Genomic DNA, 21,217 nt, shown 5'->3' on the forward strand with positions numbered 1-21,217 from the left:
GCATTCTAAATAGTAGATCAGGTTATGACCGAAAAAAAAAAAAAACTAGTAGATCAGGTGAGTCTACGTAAGATCCACACAATGTAACGAATCATTGAGCACATGTGATTCGGGGGCCACATAACAAAAATAATAGATTTTCATATGCTTCTGGCCTTTAAGGTTATAATTGAGCATTAAATTTCCATAAAGAACTTGATTGGTTTTTTTTTTCCAGTGATTAAATCAACTGTGGTGCCTACCTTCTTCTCCATCATTTTTCATGTCCTTAATTCTCAACGAAATTGAAATGGTTTGCTTGCTTTTCCTTGGCAATTTTCTGGGTCACTGCAAGCTTTAATGACCACACGGGAGGATAAGATGTGTTGCATCTTTGAGTCGAAGAGGTCCCTAGCAGAATTGATCAACTCACGGGCCACAGGCAAGTATTTCATTAATATAATACATATAAAAATTGAATATGGATCATCAAATCTTGTGGGATTAGCTAGCTTCAATGGTTAGTATTCATTCAATACATATACTATACTCAATATAATAGTTTCTCATAGTCCTTCATTTTTACTGTACATGGGCATGTGGACTTGGGTGGTGCCGAATATTGGAGGGACGTGGAAGATAATAGCAATGCTTGGAAGGAGAGACCGGAGAGGAATGCCCTGCTCAAGATTAAATCCGCCATAAACAACCCGAATGGGTATTCTTCTATTCGTGGCACTACGATTAAAAAGATTTTTATTTAATACTAGCTAGGTATTCATACATTGCACAAGTTTAAGACTATATGTTCTGAATTATTCTAAATATTGATAGTCAATCGATTTTGCAATCATTGATACTTCAAGTTAATTATAAGATATATTGAATGTTGATCGGCATTGGCTTGACTGGTTTATCAAATCAATGGAAATTGCCCTTATTTTTCCTTCAATAAGTCTAAACAAATACTCATTTGTTTCATATTTATTGACAAAACAATACCTGTACATAAAAATAAACAACATCAAGTTTTATTTATTCATCTCATCTTTTTTTACGAAGCATTATAGGGAAACATATTTTTTTCTTTTATAATTTTGGTGAAATTACTGGTAAAGTTTTGTTGTTGATATGCAATTAGTCATTCTTTATCATTTTATAATATTCACTTTATCATTTTCATCTTTCTCTTTTGGAAAAGTTCTGAGTCAAGTCATTGGCGCTAATCACGCCCATGATTCATGATTGTGCCGTGGAGTTGGACTAACCACGATAATCACTCGAAAGGGCTGCATATATAAATGAAGTACATGAGCCTCTTATAAACATTTGTATGCTAGTACTAGCTATGAAAGTTAACATATGGCTCGTGTCCTCTATGAATGAACTTTGTAGATCAAGCATATCGGCACAATTGGACATATCCATTGATTTAATTAATTTCATTTATTTGACCCGTATAGTCTATCTCATCTTATAATTGATCACAATGTCCTATGTAGATAATCTCAACTAATCAAATGACAGTTAGTATATGAGTTGAACTAAGTTTTTGCAGTAACTGTTGAAATAACTCCCCTAGTTTTGTTATGAATACGTTTAAATTCTACATACGAAGAGCAAAAGCACACGTGCATATTGTGATTTTTTTTAAAAAAAAAATCTCAATTTACTAATACATGATGGATTGGTCAGCACGGTAAAATATTTAAAGTATATAATAGGGAAAAAAAATTATCAGATTGACATACATATTGAAGCGAGCCAACATAACTCGGACGAATGAATCACAGTTACGGACGCTTGGCACTTAAGAGGCATCAAATTTAAAAGTAGGCAAGACAAAAAAGAAAAAAAGTAAAAACAAAAGGGGACGCGCTAGCAGCTGCGCATCAGCTACTTACCAACTCCTAAAGCTATTAATGCAAAGTACTATGGATTTTCATTTTATCAATCCAATAAATAAAATTTACTATTTTGGAAGCATTGACATTCTCGATTCTATATAAATAAATAGCTCTCCACTGCATATGGTGAAGCAGGAACATAGTACACACACAAAACACCATAAAACACAGCATTAAAATTTGGAAATGTTTCTCTTTTTGAGGATGTACAAAACTATTGCTTGCATAACTATATGGAAGAATTCTGTAAAACAGAGCATTAAAATTCATTCCTTAAATTTCCATGAACTTGCAAATGTGCCTTTTATTCTCTCAAGTGCAACTGATCTTTTGTCCCTTTGTAATTTGGAAACACGAGAATAAAACCAACATTAATTATGGATTTGTGCACTTTTAATCTCTATTCATTGTCTGAAGTTCGGATCGCCTCGATGTATCTATTTGTCGTCAATAAATGTTATCCTGACTTTTTGCACATGGAATTTAAAGAATGTGAGACCACAGATGCGAAATAAACTGGGCTAGAACCTGACTCTATTACCAAGTTAGAAACCCTGTAAACTAACGGGGATAGTAATAATAAAAATGAAAGAGGCTGGGTTTTAAAACTCACTAGTGTGTTTGTTTCACGGAAAAGAAATGACTTGTAAATATTTATCTAGAAATAATTACTTGCAATAGTTAAAAAACACTAGTGATTGCCTAATCATTTTCGTTATCATAATAATGTTTCTTATTAATTCATTTTTGTAAGCAATATAAGTGATTGTTTTTAGAATAATATTTCAAATTTTTTATTTTTCGGGAAATAAATACAACCTATATATCCAGATAATTCACATTGATATATCCAACATTAACAGCTCCAGTGAAGACAATAGGATGATCAACCAATAAATATAGGTCTGCAGGGCACAAATGAGAAAAGAAAATAGCAATAATACAATGAAAGATGTCAAGTTTTGAAGCTTCGCATCAGAGACACGCACAAGACCATGACACCAACATATACACGTATCCCATCTGATGTCTCGTGGGGAGAAGCTCGATCATTTTTGGGATCATTTTCGTGTACGCGTGGATGAGAGAGAGTAAGTTGAGAGAAGAGAGGAGGGTTGGATAGTGAGTTAACATGGAGATTAATCGCTGTCTCTAAGATGATTAAATGCAATTTGACACATGGTATTTACCAATAAATTTAGCCCTCGAAGGAAATTAGATGTGGATTTACAAAAAGTGGAAGGAAAAATAACTTCCACCATATTTCTCTTTCCGTCAACTCACTATGACCCTGAAAGGAAATTAGACGTGAATTTGCAAAAAAAAATGAACGGAAAGAAACTTCCAATTCAGTGACTATTAACGGTTGGATTACTACATTACGAATATCCAATTATATATGTTATAAAGTTGTTTTATGGTGTTTTGGATGGATTTCCTCAAATTACTGGTGAATTTTTTATCTGGTGGTGATTAATATTACCGGATAAAGTTACTCCACACTTAAAGAAAATTCCAATTCGTTTTTCAAATCCGTGTTAGGACAAGGGTCCAGCTGACCTAGCATTGACCCAATTTTTGGAGTATTGGCCAAGTGCTTTATGAGAAAGAGAAGAAATTAGTCTAGCGTTTTGTCGGGTAAAGAGAAATCGAGTTACTGGGCCGACTCGCTTTGCCATCATCTTCACATTGCTTTTGCATTAGGGGTAAAGAGAAATCGAGTTACTGGGCCGACTCTCTTTTTCATCATCTTCACGTTGCTTTTGCATTAAAGAAGCATAAGTTAAGTCGAGGTCTTGGCACTTACTCTCTATAATGAACATCCCTGTCAGAAAGGTAAAGCATTTCCCAGCTTTTATAGCAGGTGGCCAAGACGACTTGGGAGAAATTTGGGTCAAAGCTACAATGGACGTCCCTATCCAAAAGGTAAAGCATTTCACAACTTTTATTGCAAGTGACCAAAATGACTTGCTCAAATTATACAAGAATCCCTACATGATGAAGCAGGCGTTCAAACATTCAACAAAATATAGGTTTGGTGAAAAAAATTAGAACATGATATAATGAATCCAACTGTATGTTCAACTTATGGATTTACAGGTTTTGGGTATTCTATGTGATTGATTTGTCCATTCTATTTCGATGTATTTGATTAAAAATTTAATGAAGTTATACAACATCTTTGGTTGGTAATTTTTATAGATCAAGCGATTATGCTAACAAGTAATGGGTTGCCGAGCAAAGTTGCAAACTCCCAAAATAACTATTCAAGTAGTAATAATTTGGAAGGTTGATTTTACTTACGAATCACTGTTAAATCGAAATCACGGCAAAGAATCCAATTGTATTTTGCAGACTTCACCAATTATTTCCTTGAGCCATAGAGATGACACTAATCGAGACCCCATCTGAACATCGTCCAGAGCAATGCCCATACAAAATGATCAAGTCCCTAAGGAGAAAGCCATCATATCGTGCAACCCAATGGTTTTGCTTCTGTCTTGGCACGACGGTTAAAAATATTTTTATCTAATACTAGTAAAGTATCTGGGTGTTTAAGACTATGTTTTTTTATAAACTATTAATCAATTTTGCATTCATCGATATTTCTAGTAATTATAAGTTATACCGAATGTAGGTCTGTATTGTCTCGATCGCTTTATCAAATTGATCAAAATTGCCTTATTTTTCGTTCAATGAGTCCAAACAAATACCGATTTATTTGATATTTCTTGGCAAAACAACGCTTGCACCAAAAACTAACGACATCAAACCTTAGCTATTTCTCTCTCTTTTTGCGAAGTAATTCCTGGGCACGTTTTTTTGGTTGATTTGCTAATAATAATTTTTTCTCATTTTATAATCTCGATCTTTCTCTTTTGGAGAAGTTGTGGGTCAAGTTGACGACGATAATCACGTGTTTCGTGGAATTGGCCCCCGGCAGACTTGACTTTGCCCATGGTTGTTTTGTGGAGTTGGTACAATCGTGGTAATCATGGAAACGTATTACCCACATATCATGAGCAAGTATTTTGTGAACCCAATACACATGTTAAATTGTATCTGGGCCATCCGATCTCATGGAATGCATTATCTTTAGCAGTCCAGATTCAATTTATATATATTTATATATACACACACTAAACTCATATAATAGTGTCTCATAATCCACAAAATATTATAAAAAAAAAGTGGACTTGGGAGGTGTCCATATTGGGGGTAAGTGGAAACTGACGGGGTGCTTGGAAGAAAGACGCCTCGCTCAAGATTAAATCCACCTTATGTCGTGACACGATGTTTAAAAAGATTTTCATCAAATACTAACAAGTATTCGAGCGTTGCCCAAATTTAAGACTATATTCTTTTATATTAGTCTATACAATGATAATTAATTTATTTTAGGTTTATTGATGCTATAATTAATTATGAGATTTACCGAATGTTGATCTGCATTGTCTTGATCGCTTTATCAAATTCATGGAAATTGCCTTTTTTTTTTCCCTTCAATAAGTCCAAGTAAGTACCCATTTATTCAATAGTTCTTAGAAAAATAATACTTGCTGAAAATTAACAACATCATCTATCTCGGCTTTTTTTTTTCTTTTTGTGACGCGATATTAAGGCACATGTTTTTCTTTTATAGCTTAATTTGGTGAAATCAAATGGTAACTTTTTATCTTTTTTGATTTGCTAACAATCATTTTTATCATTTTGTAATATTCATTTTATAATCTTATCTTTCTCTTTTGGAGAAGTTCCGGGTCAAGTCACCGGCGATAATCACGTGTTCCGGGGAATTGTCCCTAGCAGACTCGACTTTGCCCACGGTTGTTTCGTGGAGTTGGCCCAACCGTGATGACCACTCAAAGGGGAAAGACTCTGCACATATAAATGAAGGAGATGACCCTCGTAAGTTTGCACAAGGTGAAGCAGAAGAAACAGATAAACGCACAAAACACCATATAGATAAACATGAAGTTTCTTTTACTGTGTACGTGGACTTGGGTGTTGCTGGTATCGATGGGGAGTGGAAGAAGCATGGGGTGCTTGGAAGAAGAGAGGAATGCACTGCTTGACATTGACGCCGCCCTCTCCCCCCCCAATGGGTCTTCTATTCTCTCGTGGCGCAACAACGATAGTGACTGTTGTGGCTGGAAAAGCGTGGAGTGCGATAACACCACTTTGCGAGTGACTGGACTATATCTGGGCGGATCACGCCGTTGGAAATGGAGAGTGTCGTACTGGGAACAGTCCGAAAGTAATTGGGAAGGGTCGAGCCAGAAAGAATGGTCTACCCGATCCGAAAGTTATTGGGAAGGGTTGGGCCGGGAAAGAGAAGGGTCTCGTGGTTTGGTTATTGATGCCTCTTTATTCCTTCCTCTGGAGGAACTTCAAGTGTTGGATTTAAGTCAGCATTCTCTCTTAGGTGAATCTCTCTCTCTCACAGTAATTTGTTTGTTTTTTCCTTTTCTCTAAATATGTTCAAAATAATCGTTTACTCACCGTGTTTGAACTCTCAGGTGAATCTCTCTCTCTCTCTCTGTTATTTGTTTCATTTTTCTTCTTTCAATTATGTTTCTAAGTAATAGTTTACTTTTGGGCAACGAAAAAATGTCAGACTATGGTGCTATAAACTATAAAAGTGAATTAAGTGAATTAATGACAAACACATGATTGCACAAATGATGCAATTCTTAAAATAGTTGATTGCACATATCATGAATTAATTACGAGACTCATTTCCATGGCGATGATAAGTACGAAGAACGAAATTAGAATTAGCTCTATAAGCAATTATTTATCAAATTCCGACTTTTCTTTATCATAAAAGGGGTGGACTTGCTAGAATTTTTCACTCCAACAATTTTGCACTTGTTTGGAAGTGGACCAAAATCTACTTAATATTGAGGAGCTTGTGACTTTCTCTCACGATTCAAAATAAGAAAAAGAAAATCAAGTTTATCATTCTACATATTAATAATTACATTTTTGTAAAGGTTTTGAGTGTTTTACGATAAATAAAAGTCAAATTACGAGTGCCATAAGGTTTGCAAAAAATAAAAAATCACGAAAAGTAGATTGGCAGAGGGGATTAATTTAGAGGGATGAGAAAGGATCTTAAAGGGAGTGTAATGGTAGGACAGAGGGAAAGAAACGGACCGGAAAAAAGAAGATTAGATCATATCAAGTGGAATTGTATGTGTAGCTATGTGTTTTTTAAATCCCTCATATAAAGGGATTTGGAGGGATTGAGGGGACTAATACTTTTATCAAACAATTGTTTTTTCTTTCTCACATTTACCTTTGATGTATTACAAATACATCAAATTATATATACATAAAAGTACAGTGATAATCATCATTTATTTTATTCTCTCTCCTGATCATTCCTTTCTCTAGTATCCAAATAATATTATAGCTTATTTCCTTTATTTCCTTTTTCTTCTTTTCTCTTATAATTATTTGCATTTCTTATTTTCTACTTTGGTTACATCTTCCGACATCTATATTTATCTGGATGCATGGTTCCAAAATTCCAAGCCGCTCTAACCATGCATCCAGACATGCAAGAAAATCAGAATACCCTTCAGTGCTTTTCAGGTCAACCTTTAGTCTATTTAGATAGGAAAACTCACACATAAGACGATTGATTAGATTTATGATCGATACATATACTTAAGAAGAGCAGCAAGAAATTTCATTATAAATCAAGTGATATAATTGAGATGAGATTAAAAGGATAGTGTTTTTTCCGCTTCTTTTTTTCCTAATACACTCCCTATAATGGTGGATGGACCATATTACCCTTGGTGGATCCAACTTGTTTTCATATTATATACACACATAAATGATTAAAGTGGGGCCCAATTTTTCCACACTCTCTGTGTCCCAAATGAGTAAACAAGCTCTCTCTCCCCAAGCAGCTTTTCAAATTTTCATCACCACTAGGCGACATATCGTCATCGCCACCTACCGTTGCTTGCCCTGCTTAACTTGGTCGACACAGCCCTGCCTCTGTTCGAGCCACACAATGTCGGCGACCTAGCACTTGGCCTCTAAGCTCAACAAGGCCACCCAAAAGCCCTCCTTGCACCCAACCCCCACCTCTCTCTTCCACTTTCCCGCCATTATGGCAACTCCCTCGCCAGGGTTCAACGGTGGCTGTCGACCTAAAACCCTCAATTGCGGCTGTTGCTGGCCCCTTTTGACCTCAGATCAAGTCGAGCCTTAGATCTCAGATCTAGGGCTCGGTTGACCTCAGATCTAGAATGTGAGGCTCGATTGTGCCGCGATGGCGCTAGCGGAAGTTGGAGGCGAGGGTGTTGACCTAGAGCAGAGGTCTCTATCAGCGTCCGCATCTGCCATTAAATCTTTCTAATCTACTCTGGAATTCATTGATGTCTTCGGAGAGCTCCCCGATCTCTTTATCCATTCTCAAGATGGAGTTGTTATCATCTTGCAGCCAATTTCTGGGTCATCTTGTCCTCCGTCACCTGGATGATCCTTTCATCTTTGGATGCCACCGCAAGAGAATTGATCCACGGGATGTCGCCGGGAAGCTTCTTCCCAAACTCCGAGAACGCCTTGTCCAAGAATGGCAAATTCAAGACAGCTTCCACCAGCATTGTTTTGTCAGGCTAGCACCTTTATGGTTTCTTTTTTTTTGGGTCGAACCTTTATGGTTTCCACCACCCGCCTCTTGTGCACTTCCTCCAGCTCCGCTTTCTCTTTGTTGTCCATTGTATCGACCATACATCCTAAGTTCTTGACATGCTGCTTCACCATCTCTTCGGCTTCAGAATGTCCTCTTTTTCCCCATCTTGCTTCGCTTATGTCGAGTATACTGCTTCAATTTCTCTTACTTTTCCAGCATTATTGTTGGTGGTGACGTTATAACGCAAAAGACTCACCCTGAACAGACTCCCTCCGTCCCTCCCTTCTCCCCACCCCCTCTATGTATATATCTTCTACCATCACACGAGCTCTGCGACCCTTAAGCTGCCGTCGCCCGCCCGACTTCCTCTCTCTCTCTCTCTCTCTCTCTCTCCGGGCGTGTGGCCAAATGGGGCTATGAAGAAAGCCGCAACCCCAAATCCGGGGTTGCTCGAGGCTGGGCCGCTGTTTTGCATGAGGTAGTGACCTCGCGCAAGCAAGCCCAATGTCTGCCATATTTTAACAAATTTTCACCTAGGCTCAATGTCTGCCATATTACAGTCGCTTTGCTATTACCTAGACTTTTCGCTAATACCTGAAAAATTTTCTGCTACTCTCCCACATTCTTTATGGGCTCCTTGACCGCTACCGATGTCTTCCAAGTATAAGCTGCACTTGAATTTCTCCATTACCAGGAAGCTTATCAGAACATCAAATCTACTTGCACTTTTATCTATTCTACAAGAATTTCCATATTCAATCTCATCTATCACAGATAAAGCAAAAGCAATATTCATCCACACTCGTCAAGAGATTGAACTCATATCTAGCGGCTACTACATCGATTGGCTCTGTAGGTTCTAACTCAATGCAAGCACCATTTAAGTCGATTATTGCACTAACACCTGCTATCTCAAGAGTTCTCGATGCAACTCCATTTTGAGCTTCACTGTCCATGTTCATATATGCATTACCAATAAAGCTCCTCATCACGAGCATATAGTTATTCTCAAAAAATTGAAGATGATTGGAAATCTGATATCTGTAGATAATTTATTAACTATTGGGTATGCATGGATCTTTCCATAATCAGATTTAAATGGAACTCTACACTTGAAGCGATTGAAGAGGCTATATCTATCTTCTAATTATTTGGAACGAGTCCCCTCATGGTACAAGCAAACTTCAGTGGAGGCCCAAATTTCGTCTTCCATCCAGCTTGAAGGTACTTGTAAGATATAAAACCATGCCTTGATATTATATGGTTCAATTTTGAAAACCTTCTATCAATCACAGGTGTGAATCTGGAGGTGCTGGATCTTTCGAATAACAAATTAGCCAATGATTCCCTTGCGGACATTACGAGGATGACATCTCTTAAGGCCTTATACATCAATGGTTGTGGATTGAATGCTTCAAAGTTTTTGGAAGGTAATTCTCTGAAAATGCTTTCGGTTATCACCTCTTCAAAATAAGATAAGGTGAGATAGTCTTGAACATAAAAGGCATGACTGCACTATATTCGATGTCCTCCAGAGATCATATTTTGGCCGCACAAATTCTTTGAATTACTAAGCGCCATGGACTTATATTTAGATAAGTGCTAATCACGAAAGCACATATAGCTGTTTGACCTATGCTTGAAGTTGGAAGGATTTAGTTAAATGCCTATGAAAGCCATAAGTAAATGTATGTCATGATTGTGGCATCCTTAAAAGTTGGATCAGTTTCAATTTAGTCTCTGATCTTTGAAGATTGAAGTTTAGTCCCCATGCTTTTACTTTTACATAACTTTTTTTCTCGACCAATCTGAACAATAGTGTGATGCCATAACAGATACAAGGAGTTATTGCTAAAAAGATACAAATAGTCCAAAATAACAATATACTGTACGAGTTCAAAATTTGTCCAAGAATTATAATTATATGTAAAAGTTAATCAGGAATCAAAATCAAACAATATCTTAAGTTTACGGATTAGATCCAAATGGTGGTCAAACTTCTGCATGTGTCATTAGTAGAATTCATGCATTTCACAAATCTTTGATTTTTCATTTGTTGTACAATTTTGTTTGATTGTCTTGATAGGAAAATATCCAAAATTAATTTTTTTTCCTTTAAAATATCCACTTAGAACGAATAATTTATGAAATTATTCTTTTAGTATGACAATTTTCATCTGTTACCCAGTTATGATTTTATATGTAGCTATTGAACTTGTCTCAAATTCCCGATTACTATATTACACTGATATCAAGTTTTGCAATGGATTTTCCATGCGTCTCTTTCATATATTAAAAGCATATATGCAAATCCAGTTTCTTCAACATTATCACTACCATCACTATGTATACGATTCATCAATAGTAGTGCCACATTTGTCTTGATATGTTTAGTATATTTTAGCTAGGGGAAACGATTGTCCTCTTTAATGGTCGGGTTTGACTTACTACGTATATTACTTGTTTTGACATATAGTGATCCTTGAATCCATCATCTGGTGCATCTAACCATTCTCTTAAACGCATGCAAAATATGATAACCAGAGATTATTTCGTAAATGGCTACTAGCTCCTCGTGGGAGTTTAATAGGGTTAGGCGGGAACAGAAGGGCCTTTCTCAAAACTCAAAAGAATAACTAATTGGTACATGAATACTAAAACGTAAAAAAATTAAAGACACCATTTTCTTTTGAAAAAATGTTTTTAAATTATGTTTTTCCATGTATTGCTACCAATAAATGTCATATTTTCTCAATATTTGTTTAAATCAACTAAAAGTGCTATGTTTCTGGAAGAAGATGATGTAGGTATGATTTCTTAAATTATGCCAATCGGAGTAGATGTGAAATAAAAGAGGAGCTCACGTTTACTAAATTCTAATATTTATTTCTTTAGTAAAATATCATAAATCAGGAGTTGAAAGATTGATGAGGGGAAGAAAATGTTTCATAAGTTGTGGAAATATAGCAAAAAATTAAATTTCAAATGACTTTTCCATTGATAATACTAAGCCGAGAGCAAAGTTAATTAAATTCTATGGCATTTTTTCAGTATTTGTGAATTTTGCTTCCAATATTTTGGCTCAAGTTCTGTCTTCCAATCTATTGGATGCATCGATCAATAGACAAATAGAAAAACAAAAGCAAACTTAGTGATCTATGCAAAATCGTATCAAAGAAAGGAGGATGAAGATAAAAAGGAAAGCTGGGAACACAGCCCTTTCCTCTGAGGGACCAAAATGCCGTTTTCCTTTAACGGACTCAATTTACTGTATCTCCTTGCACCATTAAAGTTCTTCATTCGAAAAGAATGGACAAGATTTATGTTGAAAATATACACAATAATGTTGATGTCTGATTCTAGTATGCATCCCTTTCATTTGATGAAACGAGTACATTTTGTTTAGTTTAAACAAATCCAGCCATTTATCCATGAAAATACCTGCACCCTATACATAAAGCTTCCATCTTCAACCTTTATATTACTTAATTAAATTAAAGTATGAGCTAGAGAGCATAACTCTTTATCAATTATTTAAAATTTTATTTGAATTGTGAGATAAAATGAAAAAGTTGTAGCACAACAAACTAATGCTCATGAACTATGTCATTATCAATATATTTGAAATTGTTTGATACCAAATTAAGTGAAAATTTTAAATTAGCTAAAAATTAAACACGATATTCCACAATAAGATTTAAATTTTAAAATATTTTATTCAGATATGTGTGTGTGTGTGTGGGTGTGTGTGTGTCTGTGTGTCTGTATACACACACACACATACACATGCACATATGCAAGTTTATATTACTATTAATTTTCCACACGCACATATGAATATTAACAAATAAAAAATCAACTGTTGCCAAATTAATAGAAAAGACTACCTATTATTATAAAAAGTCTATAGAATGAAAATGATATACGTTGTGAGGGTTTTATTACCCGTTTAGCCAAATATCATAAATGAATTACAGTAAGTGCATGATTATCGATGACTCTTTTGGTTAGAACATTACACCCGGTAAAAACAAACACTTATATTTGGTATTATTCCTATAACCTTAAGTGGATAAGAACAAACCAAGTTGAATTAAGTATGGATACCGGTTTGATAAAGCACTTTTTCTATATTCAATAAATAAATGATATTAAAAGATCCATAAAATATAACCTGACTTTATAGCCCATATATAACAAACAAATGATTTAAAATGATCTAAATAAGATTGATAACACATATTTCAGATACAGATGAAATCATCAAATTAATAATGAACTATCTATTAATACAAACAGTTTATTGAAGAAAAAGTTGATTTCAAAGGGCTCTATTTAACATGATAGTGCATGTATATGAATTATGAAATATAAAGGATAATTACAAAAAATTGTATAACATGATACCTTTAATTGTGAAAGAGTTGAATAATATATAGCTAGGTTATTACCACCAAAAACCCCAAACTAGTACGCTCGTGCCACATTTTACCCCAAATTAATTTTTTTGTCACAAAACCTCGTAAACTGGTATAGTGCCACATTTACCCCAAACTAGTATACTCGCTTAACATTTATCCTAAACTAATTTTTATGTCACAAAAATCTCTAAACTAATGTATCAGTGCCACGTTCACCCCAAACTAGGGCACTATACCACATTTAGCCCTAAAAAATTCTGGTTTTAACACAATTTAAGGTAAATGTGGCATGGGTATAATTGTGACGGGAGTGTACCGGTTTTGGATTTTTTATGACACAAAAATTAGTTTTGCTTAAATGTGACACGGGTGTACCAAATTACGATTTTTGGTGGTATTACCCTATATAGATAGCCTCTTTCTATCCTCCATTCTCGACATTAACTATGATCTCGAGTGTAAGTACAATTTAGTGATGATCCTCATAGTTACAATGTCCACTTTAACAGGCTTATGCAGATTGAGGAACCTTGAAGAGTTAGATATTAGTCGTAATGGATTTTGGGGTCCTCTTCCTTCATGCTTGTGCAATATGACCTCGCTCCGTGTGCTTGATGTTCACAATAACAATTTTAGTGAGGCCATTCCATCATCTCTCTTCTATAATCTCAAGTCACTTGAATATATTGAGCTCTCTGGAAATGCTTTTGAAGGCTTACTTTTTCTTGCTTCCCTGGCTAATAATTCTAACCTTGAGGTATTCCGCCTCATCGACAACCATAAACGACTGGAAGTAAATACAGAGGAGCCCACTTGGTTTCCTTCATTTCAACTGAAGATGTTTGGTTTATCAAACTGTGTGATCAACAAAGACGCAAATGGCCTAATTGCCAGCTTTCTGAAAGAACAGCATGACCTGAGAGGTGTTCAACTCAACCACAATGGAATGACAGGAAATTTTCCAAATTTGCTATTGGACAACAATGTATTTCTAAAACAGTTCGAACTCACAGGCAATAATTTGTCAGGTCCATTTCATTTGCCTTCCAATTTGAATCTTCTCAGCATGTGGTGGTTCGATGTGTCTGCTAATATTATTGAAGGAGAGCTTCCATCTCGAATTGGTTCTATCCTCCCGGATTTGAGATATTTGAACCTATCAAACAACTTATTGCAAGGTAGAATCCCTCCCTCAATTGGCAATATGAAAAAACTGGATGCATTGGATTTGTCGAATAATGGCTTCACAGGAGAAATACCAAAGACACTGGCTAAAGGTTGTGCATTACTTTCTACATTGAAACTGTCCAACAACAATTTGCAAGGCCAAATGCTACCAAGGTATACTAACTTGACAAACTTGAGATATTTGCATCTGGATAATAATCTTTTCACAGGAGACATATCGCCTGATATATTAAATAGCTCCTCCTTGATCATTTTGGATGCAAGTCATAATTTCCTATCTGGAACACTTCCCAATTGGATTGGAGATATTAGTAGTCATGCGCTTATCTTGTCGAGTAATTTATTCGAAGGTCCTTTACCATTGAGCTTTTGCAAGTTACTGTATTTCGATTATTTGGACCTTTCAAGTAACAACCTTGGGCCAAATATACCCCCTTGTGTCAATTTTACACTTACTTTGAGGTTCTTGCATTTAACTAATGACACGCTTGCTGGGCAGTTTCCTAAGTTTCTTTCTAGAGCTTCAAATATGGTCACATTGGATCTTAGACACAATGCACTGTCAGGTGAGATCCCTAGCTGGATCGGTTCGCTTCACAAGTTGAAGGTTCTTCTATTGCAAGGAAACAATTTTGAAGGTTCAATCCCTTTGGATCTATGTCTATTGAAAAACATGAGCATATTAGATCTCTCCAATAATAATCTTTCTGGAAATATTCATTCTTGTTTGAACGATTTGACGTTCGGAAGCTTTGGGAATCCTATGTCCAGATCTTCTTACATGGTAAGCTGGGAAGAGGCATGGGAATCACCCTACAAGGTCGATTACCGTTTATTGTATCTTCGAAAAGAAGATGACACATATACTTATACGAATGGATTAGAAGAAGTGAACTTCATGACAAAGAGAAGGTTGGAATCTTATATGGGCAATATTCTAAAACTCATGTCGGGAATGGATCTCTCGCAGAACAATTTGACAGGGTATATTCCTCCAGAAGTCGGCTACTTGAGTGAACTTCTCTCATTGAACCTGTCACACAATCATTTGACGGGACCGATCCCGGAAAAATTTTCCAATTTGAAGAATGTAGAGAGCTTGGATCTCTCCTACAACAACTTAACCGGTCCCATCCCTCCACAACTAATAGAGCTTTACGCGCTGTCAGATTTTAGTGTGGCTCACAATAACTTATCAGGCAAGACACCAGATCAAAAAAATCAATTTGGAACTTTTCGGGAAGCAAGTTATGAAGGTAATCCTCTTCTTTGTGGACCACCATTAACAAGTTGTCATGGCTCAAATCAGAGACGGGAGACACTGCCATCTTTTAATTATACCAGAGAGGACGATTCCTGGAGAGAAGCCTTCTTGTGGAGTTTTGCAGGATCATATGTAGTGGCGTTCTTTGGGGTGATTCTTTTTCTCCATCTAAACTCGCACTATCGGTACGTGCTATTCGGGCTCGTTCATAAGTTTATCCCATCATTTCCCCAGTAGATAATGTTCTTCTAAGCATTTTGTGATGAAATAATACGATGAACGGTGGAGAACTTTTGTTTAATAGGATTGTAAGCATTTTGAGTCTCGATTATGCATTTTGAATGCTTGACTCCTATAGTGTTTGTATTGTATTCCTTGTCATGCTAATTTGAATATTAGGAGATTTGATCTGGTTGAGAATTCAGAAACGATAGTTTATTTACAACCAAAATCAATCCAGCATTCATAAATTTTTGTAAATGTTACGCCAAATGTGAATCATCTGATGGCTGCAACCGGCAACATCAAACCAACCAGGTTTTACTGTTTCAAGAATCCTACTAACATAAAGTATTGGGAGCTGCAAATTTCTCCAATTTGAGGATAAAGGCATGGATTGTAGCTAGGATGACAGCAATATCCCAATTGCTGGACCACTGGTCTACAACTTGAGCCCCACCTTTGTGATTTACTTGATGAAGAACTTGTCGCAATCCTCCCTCATGGCTCTCTTGAGGGGAGCGGGTTTAGTGATATGTCCAACGGGAACGAGCAGTCCCTCTATTCGAGGTGCTTGCTCTCGTTCAACGAGACTGCGTTTGGTTGTCTAGATTTTTAATTAGGGTAGGACTGAATAAGATAGGATATGAAATCCAAAGAATTTGTTATATCCTATCTACTATTTAGTGAATTACTGTAATAAAATTGGGTATTTTCATATCTTACGATGTACGTATTTTCAATGAACGTCATATCGGTATAAATGAACCTCAAAATTGCACAAACGGAGATAATAAAAATCTCTCGTGACACTCTTATCCATTTCATTTTTATTTGCTTATTTTTTATTATTTTTCCCTCTCTTTTATAATTCTTTCCTTTTTTTTATTTCTTTTTTCCCCTTCCATCATTTTCTAATAAATTTTTATTAAATAGTAAACTACACTAATATACCTAAAATATATAATAAATATAAATACTAAATGTATTTATTTATATAGATATGAAATTTATATCATAAGATATAAATTTTTTTGAATATTTAAATAAAATTAAGAATAAATAAAAACGATGTATTGTTATTTTGAATTTTTATATTAAAATTAAAATATTATTTATATTCAAATATTATTTTAATTTTATTAATTTAACAAGCTTGTTGTTCGAGAAAAATAAATTTTATATTATGGATATTATAAATCATATCCACCTTTATTCCACCTCTCTCTTGGGATAATTTTATCTAAGCTATATCCCTCCTATATCCGACTTTATTCTGTCTTGGACAGGCATCAAACACAGGATATGATAAAATTTATCCTATGCTAAATTTTATCCCGACTACCAAATATAGACTAAGAGTTCTCCAAAATCCTATGGTGCACGACATTGGATGATTCGGTTTTGATTAAACAATGAGATCTTATCTAATTTGGAGTCATCACTGGCCTATTTGAGCCAAATAGGAGAAAAGCTAGAAAAATCCAAGTTCGGTTACTTGATTATACTAGCATTTAATTAGCGCTGTTTTGGTACCTAACTCATTTTAATGCAAAAAACGTGAGTTACGCGGTTTTTTTCGTTTTAAGTCACTAGGTATGTTCTATTTAAATGTCTTATGATGGTTATTGGCAAAAGCATTTTTCAATCAATCATACGAGTCAATAATCATATCAAATCAATCATAATAAAAGACACATGCCAAACGAGATAAAGTACAAAAGAATAGATTATGAAAGCAAAATGCGAAAAAAAAATACATGGACTTGTTATGAGCCCGGGGTTAAAAATTCCGCTAGCTAAACTTAAAACCTTATATTACTCAAACACATAAAGAACGACAAAATATAAAGCACAGTAAATGAACATGATATGCGTCGAGCAAATAATATACATAACTTTGTCATTTGAGCTCCGGGATATGAACCCGTGAGCTAGTTTCGAAGTCCAAGTCAAAATCTTATTGTAGCTAAAGAAAAACTACCTTATAAAAGATAATCGCCAAGCGAAACTCAAAAACGAAAAAACAGAAGGCCTGCTGCATGATTTTCGGAACAACGAACCAGAAAAGCCAAATCCGATTATAAGTGTACCTTTTATGCGTCCACCACCAAAAAACAGTAGAGAACTCAAACGAAGCTGGTTAATTAACGATATATCATCTTTCAGAACTAACGAACCAGAAAATCCAAATCCAAACTCTCTTGAATGCTCCGATTCGCATTCACCTTCTCTCCCTTGCGAAACAAATCCGGTGTACATGAATTCGAGGCGAGAGGCGAGATGTCAACATGTACAGGAGCAAGCAGATGTTCAAAGCTTGACGCCAATATAGAGAAGTACCGAGATTGGACTGGCCTCATGCGTGATGGTTCTCGACCAGCAAGCAACAAATCGGGAATCATATCTTAGGATCGATGCGTCAAATAATAACCATGAAAATCGCACTAGAATACTCTCAGATTGACTGATAACAGAAGCAAATCAATACTGGAAGTCAGTTGGGCAAAACATCGAACACCTGATGAACATGAAATTCGAAGTGCTCGGGACAGAACATTCAACAAACCATCGGTGAGGAGTATAAAGTGAGGTGTTCATTTAAACATTATCAGAGACAAAATCGACGAATCGGAGGACAGGCAATAAACGATCATGCAGTGAAACATGCTCAGCTGAAGCCAAAACAGAGCATAGAAGATGGATACGTTGCCAGAGCCGTCTCTGGACGAGATTGATGATCGCCTGAAGGAAAGAGATCGTAATGGACAGTGACGCCGGGACCTAGAACCGTCAAAGGGAGGAATAGACCTAGATTGAATACTTCGGCAGCAGCGATGATTTTGAAAAAGGAGCGAACGGAGCCTCTTCACCGCGGCGTAACTGGTGGCGATCAGGGGGCTGCCGGTGGTTGTGAGTGACGCTACCGAGAGGGAATGAAGATGGAGAATCCTCCGGAAACCGATTCTCTGAGAGAGAATTTTCTCCCCCGAGCTCCCCTTGTGCCCGTGCTCTGTTCTTTGCGTACGTGCTCTCTGTGATGACTGCGTGCGTCTGGTGGCCTGGGCCGCTCTTGTGGATGAGCTCTGGGCTGCGCGAATCGGACAAGGCCCTTCCAATTACGACCGAATTGGAGCCCTTTTTTTTTCTTTCCTTTTTTTTATTAATTGTTATTAAAAATTTTATTATATATTTCTTCTGAAAGGAAATAATATTTTTTTTGAAAGTTCAATCCCTCCACAAATATGTCAGCTCCAAGATATGATCATAATGGATCTTTCGTATAATTATCTTTCTGGAGAAATTCCATCTTGTTTGAAAAAGTTTGACATTCCGAAGTCATCGGCTACCCAAAACACATTTTATGCAGCATTTTGAGATAGAAGAAGATTGGCTGCCACACTTGTATAGGAGCAAATTCGCTGCGACACTTAAATATGGCGATGTTTTTCGAGTTGCTTGGACACATGAACTCGAAGAAGTGAAGTTCATCTCACACATGGATTGGTACTTATATCAAATAACCATTTGAATGATTATTTAATATAAATAAGTTTTGCGAAGGTTTGATTTTTTATACTCTTTTTAATGCTTATTAGCATGATCATGTACATAAGATTGAAACTTGAATCTGTAATAAGATTAATATACTGTGTAGGATTATATTGTAGCTAAACTCTGTAGCATGGCTTTTCTCTTTTCGCGGTGCTCTTGGACTTTGCACATTCCTTGCATTAACCCCACCGTGTTATTTACTTTGGACAATATTATCTTAATCACTTACACTACAGTTTTGGCCATTAATGACCATTATAATTAGAAAGCTAAGTGCGACTTAACCCTTGGAATTCCACCGGGGAAATCACGTCTGCAGAATTTACACCTGAAGCGACCACTCAATTGCTCTGCATACTCCCAAAATCTGTCCCTTTTCCTCGTCATTTGGTCCCTAAGCAAACAACACACACCATTCTCTTAATGACTGAACTTCCAAACTTATAATTAATTAGTACTATTGCGCATCACACAATCTGAAGTCTTTTTCTTCGGCTTTAGATCTTATAGCGGCAGGAGATCCATGAACAAAGCGACAAACCATTTCTAAACTGAAGATTACAGTAGAAATGCTAAGCATTTAATTGTAGTGAATGACATTCGGCGGAAATGAAATGACCATGAATGAATCTATCGATGTGTGAAGATACGAACTTAGAATTTTCAGGGACAGAGAGAGAGAGTTTCACTCATTTGTGCATAGACATCGAAGCCATCAAAAGAGTGGGGTTGTTACCTTAATGAATCAAAGCAGAAGCAGAGTCCACTGAAATTTCTCGCACAGCGCTACGCCTGAAGACGTCAAAGCCATAAAAAATCATAGAGAGAGAGAGAGAGAGAGAGAGAGAGAGAGAGAGAGAGAGAGAGAGAGATTGCAATGTTGGGAAGCTTGTGCGGCCTTTTCAAGAGCAGCGAAGCCACAAAAGTACGCGAATGATTTTCAAAGTTACGCCATGCCAGCGTCCTTGCACCATCGCAGGCGTACGTAACGTTACGAATCCAACCTAAAAGTCATCGAACATTCTGGGCACTCACTCACCAGTGTCTCTGAGCTAACACTAAATTTTGCATTACTCTAAATATTAACGTTACGAATGTTTTTGTTTTTTTTGGTTTTTGGGCCATTCAATTTTCATCTAGAAGCTTTGTTGATGATTGCAAGGTGCTCCATCCATCACTCTAAATTTTGCATTTTACTGAATTCATCATAAAAATTCAGCCTTTATTGAGTTACAAAAGAAACAGCCCAAGGAAAAATAACTCACATTGGAGTGATGTTATTTTCATATTATGGACGGTGTGACTTATGTACCCAACTGAAAAATCATTTATATCCATCCTTTCTCAGTCATATATAAATATTATCTATTCACATGACTTTAATATTGTTTATTCTTCAATGTGCATGTTGATCGAGGCATTGGAGCCAGAGCTAACGCGTCCACCATGTGAATGGGAATCTTATAATCACGATAAATCTATCTGCTTCTTAATTCCTTATAAAGAACGATGTTCATACTTGCAAGTGGAACGTCGAAGTAGGTGAAGAAAGACAAACAGTTCACTATCTCATTATTGATGATTTTCCCAAAAGCACGAAACAATCTCAACCATTCTTTTCTTAAACTGTTGAAGCTCTTATCCAATCTCTTAATAATTGTTGATACTTAGTAAACGTCCCTCGTTATGTGACAAATGGTTCTAGGGACGTTTCCAAAATTGTGTTGGCCAAAAACAGAGTTTTGTTTCGTAAATATGTGACACTAGTAGTGAATTCTAAATCTCTTTTATAAATTCTTGCAATTGGTAACCTGTTGATCTGGTTAGCAGCTATAATTCACGAATGACGTTAATTGATTCAATATGATGTTAATAATTTACTAACTAGTTGCTTGATAAAAAAAGTTACAAATCATATCTTTTTTATGGACAACATACATAGCTTACTAGCAATTTTAAAAACTTCACCTTTTTACTTATTGGAAACTAGACTAGTCCTTTTAATAGCGGATAAGCGACCCCTGACCGC

At 36.1% G+C, this 21,217-nt stretch overlaps 1 protein-coding gene across 1 annotated transcript; it reads left to right on the top strand.

The window, feature by feature from the left end:
* Positions 1–5,906: 5,906 nt before the first annotated feature.
* LOC115668983 (receptor-like protein 13) lies at positions 5,907–15,651 on the top strand. The gene is made up of 4 exons (XM_056306596.1): positions 5,907–6,312; positions 9,634–9,765; positions 9,837–9,971; positions 13,472–15,651. The coding sequence occupies exons 1-4, from the start codon at positions 5,907–5,909 to the stop codon at positions 15,649–15,651; spliced, it is 2,853 nt and encodes a 950-aa protein (XP_056162571.1).
* Positions 15,652–21,217: the final 5,566 nt, after the last annotated feature.

This window comes from Syzygium oleosum, unplaced genomic scaffold, assembly GCF_021117445.2.
Source record: "Syzygium oleosum isolate NSW1041296 unplaced genomic scaffold, Sole_v2.1 Sole_v2.46, whole genome shotgun sequence".
NCBI classification, from domain to species: domain Eukaryota; kingdom Viridiplantae; phylum Streptophyta; class Magnoliopsida; order Myrtales; family Myrtaceae; genus Syzygium; species Syzygium oleosum.

Excerpts from the sequence above, each read along its gene's own strand:
- LOC115668983 (XM_056306596.1), top strand. The coding sequence starts at position 5,907 with ATGGGGAGTGGAAGAAGCATGGGGTGCTTGGAAGAAGAGAGGAATGCA. Across the intron at positions 6,313-9,633 it reads AAGTCAGCATTCTCTCTTAG|ATTTAAATGGAACTCTACAC; the intron begins GTGAATCTCTCT and ends TTCCATAATCAG. Across the intron at positions 9,972-13,471 it reads TGCTTCAAAGTTTTTGGAAG|GCTTATGCAGATTGAGGAAC; the intron begins GTAATTCTCTGA and ends CCACTTTAACAG.